The sequence below is a fragment of the Loxodonta africana genome, chromosome 4 (genome assembly GCF_030014295.1).
Source record: "Loxodonta africana isolate mLoxAfr1 chromosome 4, mLoxAfr1.hap2, whole genome shotgun sequence".
In the NCBI taxonomy this organism is placed as follows: Eukaryota; Metazoa; Chordata; class Mammalia; order Proboscidea; family Elephantidae; genus Loxodonta; species Loxodonta africana.
This window is the reverse complement of record NC_087345.1, coordinates 51978453-51997842: the sequence shown is the minus strand read 5'-3', so window position 1 is coordinate 51997842 and position 19390 is coordinate 51978453. Positions and strand designations below refer to the sequence as shown.

General features: G+C 36.2%; 1 protein-coding gene across 12 annotated transcripts in view; it reads left to right on the top strand.

Moving 5' to 3' along the window:
- Nucleotides 1-18354, top strand: part of METTL25 (methyltransferase like 25) — a 147496-nt gene extending 129142 nt beyond the window's left edge. For 4 of the 12 annotated variants that reach the window (XM_003405236.4, XM_023559263.2, XM_064283783.1 and 1 more), the window contains 3 exons: nt 6075-6149; nt 6898-6969; nt 9156-18354. In XM_003405236.4, the coding sequence (XP_003405284.2) occupies nt 6075-6149; nt 6898-6969; nt 9156-9248 (240 nt within the window). In that variant the 3' untranslated portion in view covers nt 9249-18354. Of the gene's footprint in view, nt 1-250; nt 2238-2282; nt 2478-3761; nt 4024-6074; nt 6150-6897; nt 6970-9155 lie in introns of those variants that run through there. The other 8 variants (XR_010321792.1, XR_010321790.1, XR_010321793.1 and 5 more) reach the window with 6 other exon arrangements.
- The last annotated feature ends 1036 nt before the right edge of the window (nt 18355-19390 follow it).

Below are 19390 nucleotides of genomic sequence, written 5' to 3'. Positions count from 1 at the left end.
GTTCTCAGAAAGGCACCATATGGGCTAGCACCAGCCCTGTCATACGCCACAAATACCCTAAGTCCAATAAGGTGACAAAGGAGTAGATGAAGGGAGATGTGCACCTACGTGAGGATCTGTGCATAAGTTGTTGCCGTGACCCTTTCCTCGAGTAGTTATTGGGTAGGAACACATTAAGATGGGGCTTAAGGTTTGAAGGCATTCTGGGACTTAACAGTTACTCTTTTTTCACCCTTTCATGATTTTACAGTGGAAGAATCTGACAAACACTATCTGAGCCAGGTGACCAAGTTCAGCATCAACAGTGATAAGTCATGTTGATAGTATGTACCTTTGATATGATATGATGAGAGTTTCACTTCACCTCTGTGTTCTTCCGCCCAAAACCGCATAACCCTAGTTGAACAATGAGAAAAACGTCAGACAAATCCCAATAGGGGGACATTCTACAAAATATCTGACCGGTACTCTTCAGAACTGTCAAGTTTTGATGAAACAAAGTTTATTTTTAATAAAACAAGGAAAGTATTACTGTAAGGGCCAAGGAGGGCCTAATGAGACCTGACAACTAAAATGTAATGTGATATCCTAGATGGGATCCTGGAACAGAAAAAGGACATGAGGAAAACACTAAGGAAATTTGAGTAAAGTGTGGGCTTTAGTTACAATAATGTATCAGTATTGGTTCATTAATTGTACCATACTAATGTGATATGTTCATAATAGGGGAAACTAGGTTCAGAGTATATAGAAACTTTCTGTACTATCTTCACAATTTCTGTAAATCTAAAACTGTTCTAAAAAATTAAGTTTTTTTTTTTTAAAGCATTATGAGAAAAGTTAATGTTTACTGAACATTTGCTTTTTGCAAGGTACTGTGCTAAAAGCTTCATTTACATTTTCATACTCAATACTCAGGATGACCTTGTGGAATAAGTACTGTTATCTTCATTTTATAGATGAGGAAATTGAGGCATAGGTTGAGGGGATTTTCTAAAGCCAAAGTCTAGAAAATCAAGGAACAAGTATTCACACCCAGGAGCGAGGATTCAAACCCAAGTTGTCTACCTCTAGAACTCTTCCTTCTTTCTGACATATTTACGTCATTTTTTAACAGAAGTTGAGCACAAGAAAAATGCTTGTTTGGCACTCTTTGAAAACTAGCAGTCATCAGGCAAACAATTAAGTCTATGAGGATATAAGAGGAATTTCAGGTTTCCTAAGAGACAAAATTAATGTACTTCTAAAGCAGATTGATGAATTAAAGTTTGAAATAAAGGGAGAAGAAATCCAAGGAGTGATGAATCTTACTGAAGAGTTAAAGAAGTAGTAGTTATATCCAGAACTTTAATTGTTGAAATTTTTGCAGATAGGATGAAGTTGATATGAAAGATGTTGAATACTAAGTCATGTACTGTCAAACAGGCTATATAATAGTTAAAATAACTCAAAAATTACAAGAGAATTGAAAGAAAAAAAAAACCTGAAGAACTTGAGCGTGATGTCTACTCGTTTAGTGTCACTTATCCCTCTGAATTCAAGCCACAGCCTACTAAGATAGGGCAAGGAGATAAATGAAAACTTACATATTAAGCTTGTTGTTGTTGTTAGGTGCCACTGAGTCAGTTCTGGCTCATAGCAACCCTATGCACAGCAGAACGAAGCACTGCCTTGTCCTGAGCCATCCTCACAATCGTTGTTATGCTTGAGCTTATTGTTGCAGCCACTATGTCAATCCACCTCATTGAGGGTCTTCCTCTTTTCCGCTGACCCTGTACTCTGCCAAGCATGATGTCCTTCTCCAGGGACTCATCCCTCCTGACAACATGTCCAAAGTATGTAAGACACAGTCTCGCTATCCTTGCTTCTAAGGAGCATTCTGATTGTACTTCTTCTAAGAGAGATTTGTTCGTTCTTTTGGCAGTCCATGGTATATTCAATATGCTTCGCCAACACCACAATTCAAAGGTGTCAATTCTTCCGCCTTCCTTATTCATTGTCCAGCTTTCACATGCATATGATGTGATTGAACATACCATGGCTTGGGTCAGGCGCACCTTAGTCTTCAAGGTGACATCTTTGCTCTTCAACACTTTAAAGAGCTGCTTTGCAGCAGATTTACCCAGTGCAATGAGTCTTTTGATTTCTTGACTACTGCTTCCGTGGCTGTTGATTGTGGATCCAAGTAAAATGAAATCCTTGACAACTTCAATCTTTTCCCCATTTATCATGATGTTGCTCATTGGTCCAGTTGTGAGGATTTTTGTTTTCTTTATGTTGAGGTGCAATCCATACTGAAGGCTGTGGTCTTTGATCTTCATCAGTAAGTGCTTCAAGTCCTCTTCACTTTCAGCAAGCAAGATTGTGTCATCTGCATAACGCGGGTTGTTAATGAGTCTTCCTCCAATCCTGATGCCCCGGTCTTCTTCATACAGTCCAGCTTCTCGTATTACCTGCTCAGCATACAGATTGAATAGGTATGGTGAAAGAATACAACCCTGATGTACACCTTTCCTGACTTTAAACCAATCAGTATCCCCTTGTTCTCCACTAATTCCTTTTTCTGAAATCTGTGGAATAGGCAGTAAGGAGCAATAGAATTCAAGACCTAAATATTGAGCTGCCATTCAGTGTGTACCTTCAATATGTAAGTTTTCATTCATCTCCTTGCTGAAGTATGATCTGGACTGGGTAGTAGTCCAGTCCTGATGTCTTCCTTTATCTCCAGGGTGTTGGCCCTATCTTATTGGCTTTAAATCCTTTCAAGACCCAATTGTTTTCTCCTTTGCATTTTTGTTGATACTATGTGTTTTCACTAATGGAAGGCATGCTGATTAAATGACCAGTTCAGAATTTTTTATTGTGAGTTACGGATTTGATACCCATTATGTAGAATCCCATATGTCCCAGCAGACCCTAGACGTAGTAAATACTGGCGATATGAGTCATGGATAAAACCTGGTTTCATTTTGTTTTTATTTCTTGAGAATTTGCAAAACATGAGTTAAAACATAAAGGCACCTGGCAATGACTGCACATACATTTTATTCTTGTCTTCTTCTTAGCCTTTTTATTATTTTTCATGAAACTTTTCAAAATATGGTTCAATGCATTCTTCCTTGCTGCCAAAGTAGTACTTACAGCCCAAATAAATAAAGCTAAGGGTTTATTTTATTTTGTTTTTAATCTCAGGAAAATTACCACTACAGTGCATTCTTCATTACTTTAATATCAGTACTTACAGACCAAATAAATAAAACTAAAGGAATCCGAATCTCAGGGAAATTGCCACTACTATGTACTCTTCTGGCAGTTCCCTGTTGATACACTGCTGCAGCCACTTTTGAATGATGTTCAGCAAAATTTTACTTGCATGTGATATTAATGATATTGTGTGATAATTTCCACACTCAGTAGGATCACCTTTCTTGGGAATAGGCATAAATATGAATCTCTCCCAGTAGGTTGGCCAGGTAGCTCTCTTCCAAGTTTCTTAGCATAGATGAATGAGTACTTCCAGTGCTGCATCCGTTTGTTCAAACATCTCATTTGGTTTTCCGTCACTTCCTGGAACCTTGTTTTTCCACAGTGCCTCCAGTGCAGCTTGGACTCCTTCCTTCAGTACTGTTGGTTCCTGCTTATATGGTACCTCCTGAAAAGGTTGAATGTCAACCAGTTTTTTTTTTTTTTGGTATAGTGACTCTGTGTATTCTTTCCATATTCTTTTGATGCATCCTGAATCATTTAATATTTTCCCATAGAATACTTAAGAAGAGGATGTGGAACCAGGGTTATCATTGCTGATATCAGATGGATCCTGGCTGAAAGCAGAGAATACCAGAAAGATGTTACCTATGTTTTATTGACTATGCAAAGGCATTCGACTGTGTGGGTCATAACAAATTATGAATAACACTGTGAAAAATGGGAATTCCAGAACACTTAGTTCTGCTCAAGAGGAACCTGTACATTGATCAAGAGGCAGTTGTTCAAACAGAACAAGGGGATACTGCATAATTTAAAGTAAGTTAGGAAAGGTGTGTGTCAGGGTTGTACCTTTCACCATGCCTGTTCAACCTGTATGCTGAGCAAATAATCCGAGAAGTGGGACTGTATGAAGAACAGGGCATATCTGCGATATGCAGATGACACAACCTTACTTGCTGAAAATGAAGAGAACTTGAAGCACTTACTGATGAAGATCAAAGACCACAGCCTTCAGTATGGATTACGCTGCAACATAAAACAAAAATCTTCACAACTGGACCAATGAGCAACACCATTATAAACAGGGAAAATATTGAAGTTGTCAAGGATTTCATTTTATTTGAATCTATAGTCAACACCCGTGGAAGCAGCTGTGAAGAAATCAAAGAACACATTGCATTGGGCAGATCTGCTGCAAAAGACCTCTTTAAAGTGTTGAATAGCAAAGGTATCACCTTGAAGACTAAGGTGCACCTGACCCAAGCCATGCTGTTTTCAGTAACCTTCTGTGCATGCAAAAGCTGGGCAGTGAATAAGGAAGATCAAAGAAGAATTAACGCCTTTGAATTGTGGTGTTGGAGAAGAATATTGAACATACCATGGACTGCCAGAAGAAGGAACAAATCTGTCTTGGAAGAAATACAACCGGAATGCTCCTTAGAAGCAAGGATGGCGAGACTATGTCTCACATACTTTGGACATGTTGTCAGGAGGGATCAGTCCCTGGAGAAGGACATCATGCTTGGTAAAGTATAGGGTCACCAAAGAAGAGGAAGACCCTGAATGAGATGTGTTGAGACAGTGGCTGCAACAGCGGACTTAAGCATAACAACGATTGTAAGGATGGCACAGGACTGGGCAGTGTTTCATTCTGTTGTACATAGGGTCGCTATGAGTCAGAACCAACTCGATGGCACCTAACAGGAACATGTATTCTTCATTATAACAGAGGAAGTACTAACAGCTAAGAAGCAGAAACAACTGCCCTTTGATATTACGGAAGAGATCACAGCAGTGCATTTCACTTGCTACATGGGGAAGCAATGATTGGGCCCTAAGATTGAATGCGGGGTAAAAATAACTTATAGAAGTTTGAGTCTCTTGAAAAGTACCACTGCAGTGGATCATTCCTTATTGCAAAGGCATTATTTACAGTTCAGAATATAGGAAAGCAGGAAGCCAATAATACCTAGAAACAATGAATGGCATCAAGTAAAAAATGGCCAGTGTGACTAAATCCAAGAATAAGAATAGCTTATTCTTGTGATAAGTACATTCGTATGAGAACATAGTAACTGGGAAACGTAGTGATGAGGCTTACCTCACAGAAATAAAGGCAAACCTGTGAAAAATTTAGAAAATTCACACATCCAGGAGGCATCATCTAAAAGACAATGCTCAGTCTGCACAAAAATGAGGCTCCAACTCAGGGTTCTTGAGTTTCACGCATATTTCATTGGTTATATAATATTTATATCATTAAAATAATATAACTGGCATAAGTTTAGAAATCAATTGACTTAGTAAGCATAAAGCTCAGTTGGCAAGAGCTGAAATATGTAAGCAAACTAGAAAGTGGCCTACTAAGCATAGGGTTCAGCAAGCTATGCATCATAAGAAAAAACAGAAAATGCTCTTTATTAGATTTGTTAGCTGGATGTTAGCAGAAATTACCTTAAATATGAATATATGACATTACTGTGTTGATGTTGCCTTTGAATTATTCTCTAGAATATGTAAGTTTAGATATACCATTTTAAATTTAAATTTTGTTCAGAAAATATTTATCAAGCTGCTACTGTGTGCCCCAAGCATGTAACAAGTGACAGTAAATATTCCATAGCTACTTGTTAAACACTATTTAGGGTGCTACTGATGATGTAATTTATATGCTGAGTAACCTATCTCAGAGCAGAAAGAATTTAGTTATTCAACTTGCTTCATGATTATCTTTTGAGCTCTTCAGAAACCTAAGGTCGTTTTAAATTGTTATGTTTATTTTACTTTAGGAATTTCTTTTGATTGGAAAAATTATTATAAGTATTTTTAACTCTTGTTAAATTTATTGTTGTTTTTTTATCTTGAAGCTGCCAGAAAAAATTATTATGGACTACTACAAGAAGTATAAGCCTAGAATGAATGAGCTGGAAGCTTTTAATATGGTAAACCTCAGAATTAAATATATTCAATTGGATATGTCCCCAGACCTGAATAGGGCCCTATTCAATTTTGTGGGGCTAGCCAATCTATGTTGTTATTCACTTACTGTAGACAACCTGTTTTGGGGGCATTTCCTATTTCAGAACTATATTAGGTGTTAGTAATGTAATAAAGAGAACACATAGTGTATTTCTCTTAAAGTGTATTATAAGTTCATAGAAAGAAGTTTCGGAATTCTTTGAACGCACATTGTTCTTGATGCAGTTATTTCATAAGCGTTTCTTTTAATGAATTTCATTCTTAGTGTCTTTTTAAATAAAGCTTTCTATCCTCATATGTATGATTGCTTGTTGGATTATACCCCAAAGTCATTAAAAGGACATTCTTTTCCTATTGCTATTATTAAAAAAAAAAAAAAAAAACTTTTGATCTCTGCAATGTTCATTTTCTGAAGAGGTACAATGGATAGTGGAGATTTGGCCTAAAATAAACTTTCCTAGATATAATTTTCATAAACTTAAGTGTTAGGGGGAAACCTGGTGGTGTAGCAGTTAAGAGCTATAGGCTGCTAACCAAAAGGTTGGCAGTTCAAATCCACCAGGTGCCTCTTGGAAACCCTAAAGCAGTTCTACTCTGTCCTTTAGGGTTGCTATGAGTCAGAATCGACTCCACGGTAGTGGGTTTGGTTTTTTGTTTATGCTTTTTTTTTTTTTTCAAGTGACTGCCATCCTATTCTATTCTTTTTTTTAGTTGAAAGTTGTTCTGGCTCCTTGTATAGAGACGCTGATTCTTCTGGATCGACTTTGCTACCTAAAAGAGCAGGTAAACAATGTTATTTTTAAATGAATAACAAATATCTTTATTAAATTCAGTAATATGGATCCACTTACTCTAAGATGGGGCCCTGGTGCCACAGTGGTTAAGAGCTCCACTCCTAACCAAAAAGTCAGCAGTTGAAATCCACCAGCTGTTCCTTGGAAACCCTATGGGGCAGTTCTACTCTGTTTTATCTGGTCGCTATGAGTTGGAATCGACTCGATGGCAATGGTTTTTATCTCTAAGTTTTCTTCCACATAAAACTAGCAAGATAATATTTCTTATTGTGTTTTCAAATTCTAAATATTCATTCCATCCCTTTTGAAACATATAAAAACATATGCACAACAGATGTTTTCAGCAAAGCTATTATAATAAAATTTATGTTCCTTTAATTCTATGGTCATTACTATTCAGTAGGCAGGGAACACAAAGCACCATACATGAGATATTGTACAACTAAAATTAATAAAGGCCAGACATTAAAGATATCATATATACGTTTCATTTTGTAAGAATTTGCCTTGTAATTCACTTTTAAAATTTTGGGCACATGTGCTCTGCAGTGTAGAAACTTCTTTCTAATTAATGAAGATTGTTTCTGTTTTTTCATAGTAAATCTTATTTGTTTTATCTATGTTTAATGGCAAAAATAGTCTTTTTGGTTTTTTTTTTTTAGGGAAGACATTTTTAGCAGCTTCTATTTGAGCTGTGGTCAAAATAAAATTTTGTGATCTGTTTAAATTTAACCCATTTGTGGGTACTACCTTATGTTTCTACTATAAACCCTTCATTTTAACAATTTTACTTTATTGTATTGAGAGTTTATTTTCTTCTTCCCAATAGGCTACTTGGAACAAATGAAATATAAATGTCTGCTTTTGTTCTAATTGGTATTTTTATGAAGATAGGCAATTTAAAAATAGTTAAATTGAGATGTACTTTCCTCAGCTGCCAACTAGCTCCATATCACTGGAGACTGTTGGTTCCCACACTGGTAAGACAGATTGAGGCCTCTTTTACTAGGTATTCATTTCTCTTTTCAAAACAGTTTCCACCGACCTAAGTACAATACCCAGAAAAAAGCCCAGTGCTGTCAAGTTGATTCTGACTCATAGCGACCCTATAGGACAGAGTAGAACTGCCCCATACGAGTTTCCAAGGAGCGCCTGGCAGATTCAAACTGCCGACCCTTTGGTTAGCAGCCATAGCACTTAACCACTATGCCACCAGGGATAGGTAGGCAAAATGGTGTGCGCAAAGATTAGTTGGTAGGCAATGAAGTGATAGAAATAATATATATGGTAATATTTTTAATTAATTTTATTATTATAACACTAATACATATTTGTGGTAAAAAATTTAAAGAGAACAGAAGAATATAAAAGAAAAATATTAAAAGTACCCATAATCCCACCATTCAGCATTAACTACTATTAAGTTTTCGGAATATTTTTTAGTACTTCTAATATATGTAAATTTGTGTGTATGTATATGCACATTCCTTATATTTTAATTAAAATTAAAATTAAGTTATAAATATAGTTTTATATCTAATTTGTTTCATTTGATATATTTTTAGAATGAGTACAAAAGCCAAAGGTGTTTCTATAACTTGAATGCCTATGTTGAAAAAGGAAAATCACCGTTAAATTCATTAAATGTATTCAGAAGCTGAAGAGTTTCATAATATTATCATTTATCTAACTAATTCCCAATTGTCATTGGCCACTGCCATTTTTCACTATCACAGGAAGCTATTCACCTTTTAATTTACTCTCTATGTACATCTTTAATTATTTCCTCAGCATAAATTCCTGAAAGTGAAATTGCTTCAGCAAAGGATATGCCTTTTATTGACAGTTTTGATATATGTTTCCATAATGGTTGTACTGGTTTATATATCCTCTAGCAGCATTTGAGAATGTCCGTTCCACCAGCTGGTGATTCATGAAAGAAACCTCTCCCTGAGTTGTTTGATGAAGGAAGTTCTCAGGTTGAATGATATAGGAAACATTTGAGTCACTAAATCATACTGCGTAATTTTTGTTGTCAGTGTTAATTTTATTCAAGAAAGAATGGTTTTCTTTTACATAGTTTGTTATTCCATAGTTTTATGTTACAATGTGTAGTCTAACTCTTTGATTTCTCCTTCAAATTGTTATATATCTAAATCACTTAACGATTTGCAGGAAAATATTGCTTGGTCTGCGCTTGTGAAGTTGTTTGATCCTGTGACATCTCCCAGATGTTATGCTGTTATTGCGCTTAAGAAGCAGCAATGATTCAAGTTAAAGCAAGTTATTACTCACCAATAGGTGGACCCTGTTGCTAGTATTGCTTTTCTAAACATTATGCCATGTTATGTAAATATTTGAAAGTCATTGTTACGTATTTTAAATAAAAAAAAAATAGTGACCAACAACATAATGCCAGTCCATGTTTCCATTGTCAAGCATACATCAATAAAATAAGAACTAGTCAAAATACTATAAAAGGGCTAACCTACTTTCCTGAGTTATCACTTCAGCGTTGTTGTTAATTGCCATCGAGTTGATTCCAACTCATGGCGACCCCATCCATGCAGAGTAGAACTGCCCTCTGTAGGATTTTCAACTGGAAGCAATTCACTCAAGCCTAATTTCCAAGATGCCTCTGGGTGGGCTTGAACTACCAACCTTTCAGTTAGTAGTCCAGCCCTTAACCATCTGTACCACCCAGGGATGGGACATTGTAAATGTGAGCCTTAGTGAGCAGTGCTTTCTGTGGTAGAATTCTCACCTTCCATGCAGAAGACCCAGGTTCAGTTCCTGGCCAGTGGACCTAATGCACAGCCACCACCTTTTGCGTTGCTATGATGCTGAACACGTTTCAGCAGAGCTTCCAGACTGAGACACACTAGGGAGAAAGACCTGGCAATCTACTTCAAAAAATCAGCCAGTGATAACTCTATGGATCACAACAGTGCAATCCAGCTGATCATGCGGATGGTGCAGGACTGGGCAATGTTTCATTTTGTTGTGCGTGGGACCAACTCAACAGCAGCTAACACCAACATGAGCCTTATTTGCTGTTCAATATTTGAGAACCTTGATATTTCCACATATCACATTTTGACTTTTACTGACTTAAAAGCAAATGAAAGATATAGATGTAGGCATAGTAAAATTAGTTGGTGCTGAAGATCATTTGCATTTTACTCCACATTTTAGAAAGATTTTACAGGTTACCAGGAGGGGAAAATTCACATTTCAAGGGGAGCAAAAAAAAAAAAAAAAAAAAAATTTTTTTTTTTCTTTAATACCCAAGAACCAGGCCAAATTTAAAACATGCCAAATATAAAGCAAATTTATACTGTATTGTAGTCTAAGCTAAAAAAAAAAAATCTAAGCGACATGATGTAATATTCTGTGCCCTTAAAAAATTATTTTCCTTTGAAGAGAGACTTGAGTAATGTTAATCTTACGAGTGAGATATTTACTTTAAAAATGGCTGGGATTATTCTTATTGTCTTAGTTACCTATTGCTGTTATAACAGAAATACCACAAATGGGTGGCTTTAACAAACAAATTTCTCACAGTTTAAACCCAGTGCCCTCTCACAGTTTTGGAGGCTAGAAATCCAAATTCAGAGCACTGGCTTTAGGGGAAACGCTTTCTCTCTCTTTTGGCTCTGGAGGAAGGTCTTTGTCTCTTCAGCTTATGCTTCCTGGTTCCTTGGAGATCTCCATGTGTCTTGACATCTATCTTACTCCATCTTTGCTTACTCTATTGCTTGTTTAATCTCTTTTATATCTCAAAGGAGATCCGCTTAAAACACACCCTACACTAATCCTGTCTCATTAACATAACAAAGATTACCCCTTCTCAAATGGGATTATAACCTCAGGCACAGAGGTTAGGATTTACAACACATATTTTGGGGGGACAAAATTCAGTCTATAACAGTTACTAAAATAAAGTGATGGGTTGGCACTTAATAGAATTACTTCGATCTTTGTAAAAAGCCAATCTGAGTAAAGCAAGAGTAAGTGAGAGGAGGCCAGCACTCTGCCAGGTATAATACAGGTTCCTTTCATTAATAGAAAACTTGAAATTTCTGATGCAAACAGAAGAGACTGAGGGCTGGGAAAAGCTTCCCTGGTGCTAGAGACGTTGTATAAAATTTTCCTAGCAGAAAAAGTAACTGATTTCTTAAATTTTACAGTCTGTTCATAGTGAGAAGGATAGTTGTTTTGAGTTGTGATATTAATATTGATAGCACTAGAAAAAAAAAAAAAAGTGTACCCAATATATTTGTAAATGATCGGGTACTTCACACAACTAGTACAATACTGGGAATACACGATGTTTTTAAAACTTTTTATTCTAGAAAATTTCTAGCATATTCAGAAGTAGAGAGTGGAGTATAATGAGTTCTCATGTACTCAACACAAATTTAAATGATTATGAACACTTTGCCAGTCTTATTTTACCTATAGACACACATGGGTGCACAAACACATACACGCTCACCCATACCCTCCACCTTTTGAGTATTTTAAAGCATATCTCAGTCAGTCTATTATGTCACATAAGTACGTTAGTGTATTTCTAACAATTAAGAAACTTTTTCTTTAGTAATATCCATTACTTGTCTTCATTTGAATTTCCCTAATTGGCCTCAAAAAAAGTCCTTTATATAAATTTGTTCAATTCAGAATCCAGAGAGCATTCACATATTTGCATTTGGTTGATATGTCTCTTAAGTTGCTTCTAATATATAACAGCTTTTACTCCCTCTTTTTATTTCATACCATTTTTTATGGCTTTAAGAAATCAAGTCATTTATCCTGTAGAGTTTCCAGTTCTGGATTTTACGATGGTACCTGATTGCACCATCATAGTTGTTATACACAGGGTTTTCATTGGCCAGTTTTCAGAAGTAGATAACCAGGTCTTTCTCCTGGTTTTTCTCTGTCTGGAAGCTCTTCTGAAACTGTCCGCCATGGTTGATCCTGCTGGTATTTCCCTCATTTTGGACAGATCATCAGGAAAAAACCAATTACTGGGAAATACATCATGCTTGGTAAACCCTCAATGAAATGGATTGACAAGATATCAGAAACAATGGACTCAGACATCAAGATAGCGCAGGACAGGACGATATTTTGTTCTGTTATACATGCCACCGTGAGTCAGAGCCAACAACAGCAATTAACAACAGCCGTCATAACCCGTTAAAACCCATTGCTGTCGAGTCGATTCCGATAAGTGCTATGGCTGCTAACCAAAAGGTCAGCAGTTCAAATCCACCAGGCAGTCCTTGGAAACAGCCATCATAGTGCCCTTTAATACATCTGTCTGTCCCAAATAGAGGAGCCCTGGTGGTGTAATGGTTAAGTGTTCAGCTGTTAACTAAAAGGTAGGCAGTGCGAACCTGCTTCACAGGAAAAAGATGTGGCAGTCTGCTCTCTTAACAAGTTACAGCCTTGGAAACCCTATGGGGAGTTCTACTCTGTGATATAAGGTCGCTGAGTCGGAATGGACAGAATGGCAATGGGTTTGGTTTTTGGTTTATCCCAAATAGTTTTCTAAACTAATAGTTAGAGCTAGAAACTTGATCAGACTCAGGTGGTTCTTGTTTGTTTTTGTCTTTTGGCAAAAATGCTTCATAGTGTTATTACGTCCTATTGCATCACATCAGGAGGCACAAAATGTTTAGCTGCCCCGCATTTAGGGATACTAAGACCGATCAGTGGCTTCAATTGTTCTGAGCCTAATTTATCCAGTATAAAGTGCCTCATTAACCTTTCTTTTACTAGTATTAGCAGTCATTGTTGTTGTTGTTGTTGTTGTTGTTGTTGTTGTTGTTAGGTGCCATCAAGTCAGTTCTGACTTATAGCAACGCTATAGGGCAAAGGAGAACTTCCCCATAGGGTTTCCAAGGCTGTAAGTCTTGATGAAAGCAGACTGCCACATCTTTCATCTGGGAAACAGGTTAGCACCGCAGACCTTTCAGTAGCAGCTGTGCACGAACCACTGCATTACCAGGGACAGTAGCAGTGATTGTAAACAAGAAGAAAGAAAAGAACTATACACTGTGGGTTGATCTGTCATGTTAATTTCCTGAGAATGTTCCTCTGGTTTCAATTTAGCTGTTGCATTTTATCTTACTAAATTGCTTTTTTGTTTTTGGTGTGCTGTTATTTTATTTCCTCAAATTGTTTGCTCTCTGAGTAGCTATCTCATAAGGAGCAGAAAATCTTTACAACCTACTTTCATAATTTTACCTTCTATGTAAAATTTTGAACTCCTTCCCTGTTGCCCAAATATTTATAAACATTCTTTTCTCATTGTGATTAGAAAAACAAAGCATAAAGCATTGTTTCATATAGAGAAATAAATTACAACTGTTTCATCACCAAGGAAACTTTATAATAACCTCTCTATGTTTTAAAAGTTTGTCAGAAATTTGCGTTATCAATAACTTTTCTATTTTTGTTAATCAGAGACAAATGTGTGACTTAAGCATCTAATCACCATGAGACACCTGTATTATTACACTGAGATGGTAACACTTCAGCAAAAAGCGAAAGTATAGAATGTTTTAATAGGACTGCACCTTTATACATATGAATTCCCATTACAGTGCTCAGAGAATTTCCATCTCAAAAACTGCTGTTTGAGAACTAGTTTACAGTTTAGCTGCAGAACGTGGTGCATTGGTACAAGCACCAATTCTGACATTTACCTTCTGAGTAAACTAAAACAAGACCCTTAACATCTCAAAGCCTCATCTATAAAATGAGCTTTCATTTGGTAGTTATTTCATAAACATTTGTTTAATGCTTGCTATGTGCCAGAGATTATGGTAAAAAAAACTAAAACTCAGTGCCGTCGAGTCGATTCTGACTCATAGTGACCCTATAGGACAGAGAGATTATGGTAGGCACTGAGAATATGAGACAAAGCATGTCCCCATCCTGAAAGAGTTCACAGTCCAAGGAGGAAGACAAACAATAAAATTACTAATTACAATACAACCTGATAAGTCCTATACTAGAGATTCAATGAGCATACAAGAAAGAACATCTGAGTCTTAACTAGTAAAGAAATACTTCCAAAAAGACCCTTTAATAGAGTCTTTAAGAAGTATGAATTAGCCCAGGAGACAAGGACAAGGATATTCTAGGCATGTCCAAAGGTATGGTACATTCTGGAACGTGTAAATTGGTTTATGGAGTTTTAATGAACACTGCATGGGGTGATGGGAGTTGATAATAGTCATAGCTAAGCATTTAATGAGTATTTACTGTGCTCCTGTCTAAGCGTTTTAAGGGCACTGTTACATGAATTGTTCATATAATAGAACTCAGAGAGGCAAAACAACTTACCTCAAGTCACACAACTAATAAGTGACACTTTTTTAAGTTTTTATTTTTTTTACTTATTTCACAACCTGTTTCTTTACCAGTTCAACTTTTTACAGGTGTACAACTTATTGACAGCAATTACAATAATCAGCTTATACAACCCTACCCTTAATCAGTGCAATTTTTCCATCACCGTTAACCCCTCTTTTCCATTTCTCTCCCACCCCTGGTAACCACTAATAAACTTTGGTCTTTATGTATTTGCCTTTTCTTGTCTTTTTACGTAAATGAAATCATACAATATTTGTCCTTTTATAATTGACTTATTTCACTCAGCATAATGTAATGTCCTCGAGCTCCATTCATATTGTAACATGTATCAAGACTTCGTTTCTTCTACTGGCTGAGTAATACTCTATTGTGTGTGTGTGTGTGTGTGTATATATATATATATATACCACTTTTGTTTATCCATTAATCTGTTGATGAGCATTTAGATCATTTCCACCTTTTGGCTATTGTAAATAGCGCCACAGTGAACATTGGTGTACCAATCTTTGAATCTCTGCTTTCAAGCTTTTTGAGTGTATACCTAGGAGTGGAATTGCTGAGTATATGGTAGTTTTATTTTTAGTGTTTTGATGAACTGCCACACTGTTCCATAACGACTATACCATTTTGTATTTCTGTCGGCAATGGATAAGGGTTCCAATTTCCTCACATCCTTACCACCATTTGTTATTTTCTGGGGTTTTTTGTTTGTTTGCTTGTTTGTTTGTTTATCTTAGCCATCCTTGTGGAAGCGAAATGTTATATCATTATGGTTTTGATTTGTATCTCTGATGGCCAGTGACATTGAGCATCTTTTCATGTGTTTGGTGGCCATGTGAATATCCTCTTTGGTGAAATGTCTGGTCAAAGTCCTTTTCCCATTTTATGATTGGGTTATATGTGTTTTTGCTATTGTTGAAATTTTATATATATATATATATATATATATATATACATATATAGGTGTCTTAGTCATCTAGTGCTGCTATAACAGAAATACCACAAGTGAATGGCTTTAGCAAAGAGAAATTTATTTTCTCACAGTATGCCCAGCACCCAGTGCCATCGAGCTCACAGTCTAGTAGGCTAAAAGTCCAAATTCAGGACGTCAGCTCCAGGGAAGTCTTTCTCTCTCTGTCAGCTCTGGAGGAAGTTCCTTCTGATCAGTCTTCCCCTGGACTAGGAACTTCTCCATGTGGGAACCCCGGGTCCACAGGACATGCTCTGCTCCAAGTGTTTCTTTCTTGGTGGTATGGGGTCCCACCCTCTCTGCTTGCTTCACTTTCCTTTTATCTCCTGTAAGATAAAAGGTGGTACAGGCCACACCCCAGGGAAATTCCCTTTACATTGGATCAGGAATGTGACCTTAGTAAGGATGTTACAATCCCACCCTAATCCTCTTTAACCTAAAATTACAATCACGTAATGGAGTATAACCACACAATACTGGGAATCATGGCCTAACCAAGTTAACATTTTTGGGGGACACAATTCCATCCATGACGATTGTTAGAATCTTATAAGATAATATGGTTTCCGAAGATATTCTCCCAGCTGGTACCTTGTCTTTTCACTTTTTTGGTAAAGGCTTTGATGAACAAAAGTTTTAATTTTTACGAGGACCCATTTATTTTGTCTTTTGCTTTTTATGCTTTTATGTTAGATATTTTTATAAAAATAAAAAAAAAATAGAGTAGCTGCTGAGGCTGCTTATATACAACCAAAAACCTCATGGATTTGGTTCCTTGGTTTGGAGGTTTAGAGTCATGGTTTTATGGGGCATCCCAGCTAATTGGCCTAATAATGTGTTTAGTGCTTCTGTTCTACCCCCTCCCTAGTTCATTGTGTAGGGCCTGGAGTCCTAAAAGCTTGCAAGTGGCCATCCAAGGCATGACAGTTGGTCTCTGTTCAAACTTACTTCATAAAATTGTTGTTAGGATTAAATGAAGTATTTGTTATTGAATTCTTCCAAAATATTACCAAACAACCTGTTAATACAGAAAAACTACATTTAGTTTTTAGTTTTAGTTTAGGAGTAGCAGAGGACACTGCCTTGGCTGTGTCTCTGAGGGGGAAAGTCTGGGGAGAATATAAGATCTGGAGGCCTGAACTCAGGTGATTTCAGGTAAGTCTTTTAAGGTAGAAAACAGACTGGGATTTGGAGAAGTTCATGACATAGTAGTTTAGCATTAGTGTAGATAGCAAGGTGAAGGAGGTCTGAAGCAAGTGTTGATAAGTAAACTGTTGCAGGATAAACGAGCTCTTTGCCAAGGTGAGCAGATTGTTTGCCCAAGATAAATTAATATGTAGGAATTGCTTCAAACAAGCAATGAAGTTATTTATTGGTGTACAGTTGTATCTTCCCTGGACAAAGTTTTCCTGTAACAAACAAATAAATTATGTTGACACAGATTTTCTCAGTTCCTAGACCCAATAGCTCTGTCATGTTGATGAACGTGGTTGCAGTTCTCAGTGTTAAACACTTAATTCCTGGTGCATAATACACAAGATAAAAGTAATAGTTGTGTTTCTTTAATGTCCTTTAGAATCCATTGGAGCTCTGGTGGCTAGTGGTTAAAAGATCAGCTGCTAACCAAAAGGTCAGCAGTTCAAATCTACCAGCCACTCCTTGGAAACTCTATGGGGCAATTCTAGTCTGTCGTATAGGGTCGCTATGAGTCAGAACCAATTCTACAGCACCTAACAACAACAGAGACAGAAATGGAAAATTAAGTATGTTTATAACAATAACATTAATTTTGCAAGAAAAAAAAAATATTCTAAGTTCTAATCAAACAATTTACAAATGGATTTTTAGAGCTCCCATTCCAAAGCTGAGGAATTGTCCACATTTAAGAGTGGAATTGAATATTGGGTGAAAAACATGACATGCAGTAGTTAAAGTTTCACAGTTACTGTGTTTACAGCGATAATCTACTATCTTTAGGTTAATAAAAAAAAAATAGTTTAAGATAATTCCACCTACTTTATATTTGATTACTCTGTAGGTATAAATGCAGAGACTGATATATAAAGGCCTTTCCACATTATATGCATTTGAAGGTTTTTTTTTGCTTTGGGGTTCTACCCACTGAAAATAATACTAACTATTATTATTACCACTTTTTAACATGCATAGTCATTCTAAAATATTTGTTACGAAGCATGAAATTTCCTTCTTTTCCTAGGTGGCTATTGCTAAATTGACTGTTTCCTTCTTCTTCTTTTTTCCATAACATAACCAGAGGTGGATTGTCCCTGTCAATTAAGTGTGTCTCTATATCCTGTACCTAGCACAGTGCCTGCAACATAAAATGCTCATAATGAGGATTTTCTAAATGAATATCTCAGTTCTGTCTTCAATCATGTACCAATATGTCCTAGAGAAAGTGATGTCTTTGTATCCTAGAAAACACTGTTTTTTTCTTAAATATTAATCTTACATGTATTAGCTCATTTAATCCTCACGACAACTCATGAAGTAAGTAACTGCTTTTGTCCCCATTTCATAGATTAGGAAACTATCAGGAATAACTATTAGTTCCCTCTTAAAATATTTAATATTCTAGGACCGGAATTATTTCTACAAACAATTTTGGAAATACAGTGCCTCACACACAATAACAAATATAATCTGACCATAGGTGGGGATCAAAAAACAAGAGGAACTACAGACTAGAAACAGACCCACAAGGGTTCCATATTTTCCAGTTACCAGTCTTTAAAATCGTCATCCTTACTAAGTTGAAAGAGATAAAAAGAAACAACTTTGAATTTCAACAGAGCTGGAAACTATAAAGAAGGACCAAATGGAAATTCTAGTAGCAAAAAATGCATTAACCAAAATTAAGAACATAGTGGATGATTTTTTAGAGTCTAGACACAATGAATGAATGAATTAGTAAACTGGAAGGTAATTCAGAAATAAGTACCCAGAGTTAAGCACAGAGAGACAAAGGGATAGAAAAAAAAAAAAAAAACAGAAGAGAGGATAAAAGACATAGAGAATACATTGAAAAAGTCTAATTTACATATAATTAGATTCCAGAATGAAAGAAGAGAGAAAACATGGAAAGTAATATTCAAAGAGATAATGGCTAAGAATTTTTTAAAACTGGGGAAAAAAAATCAAGCTGCAGATTCAAGAAGCAGAATTTTTAAAAAACCCATTACCTACCAACTAATGATTAGACTGACATTAGACTTTTCAAAAGAAATAGTGGAAGTTAGAAGACAATTGAATAATACTCCAAAGAGCTGAAAGAACTGACAGCATACATTTCTATGCCCAGGAAAAATACCTTTGAAGGATTAAGGTAAAACGACAGCTTCAGACTAACAAAAATGACTTTTTCAACATCAGAATTTTTCTAAAGGAAATACTAAAGGGTATTCTTTCAGCAGAAGGGAAATGATCCCAGATGGAAGGTTGGAAATGAAAGAAGAAAACCAACAAAAAGTTTAAATGGTGTGTAAATTCAAATGACTATTCACAATATAAAACAATAATAACAATGTCCCATGAGTGTTAAAAGACATACAAACCCATTGCTGTTGAGTCGATTCTAACTCGTAATGATCCTATAAGGCAGAGTAGAACTGCTCTATAGAGTTTCCATGGAGCACCTGGTGGATTCCAACTGCCAACCTTTTGGTTAGCAGCCCAGTGCTTAACCACTATACCACCAGGGTTTTGGTTAAAAGACATAGACAATTAATCAAATGAATAGCATACAGAAGATAGTAAATGAAGTTAAAGTGTTTAAAGAAGGTTCTCGTACTGTCCAGAAAGAGGGTAACAGTACAAGTTAATATTAGACCTTGCTAACTCAAGATTGCATATCGTGATATATTAAAGTAACCATAAGAAGAATTATGATGAATGTAACTTCCAACGTAATAGAAAAAAATGAAATGATAAAATATTGTTAACAGGACCACCCCTAGAGTAGGCAAAACCTGGGCAAATATTTTTTGCAGGATTCTTGTCCCCATAAACAATGTTAGTCACTCTGAATTAT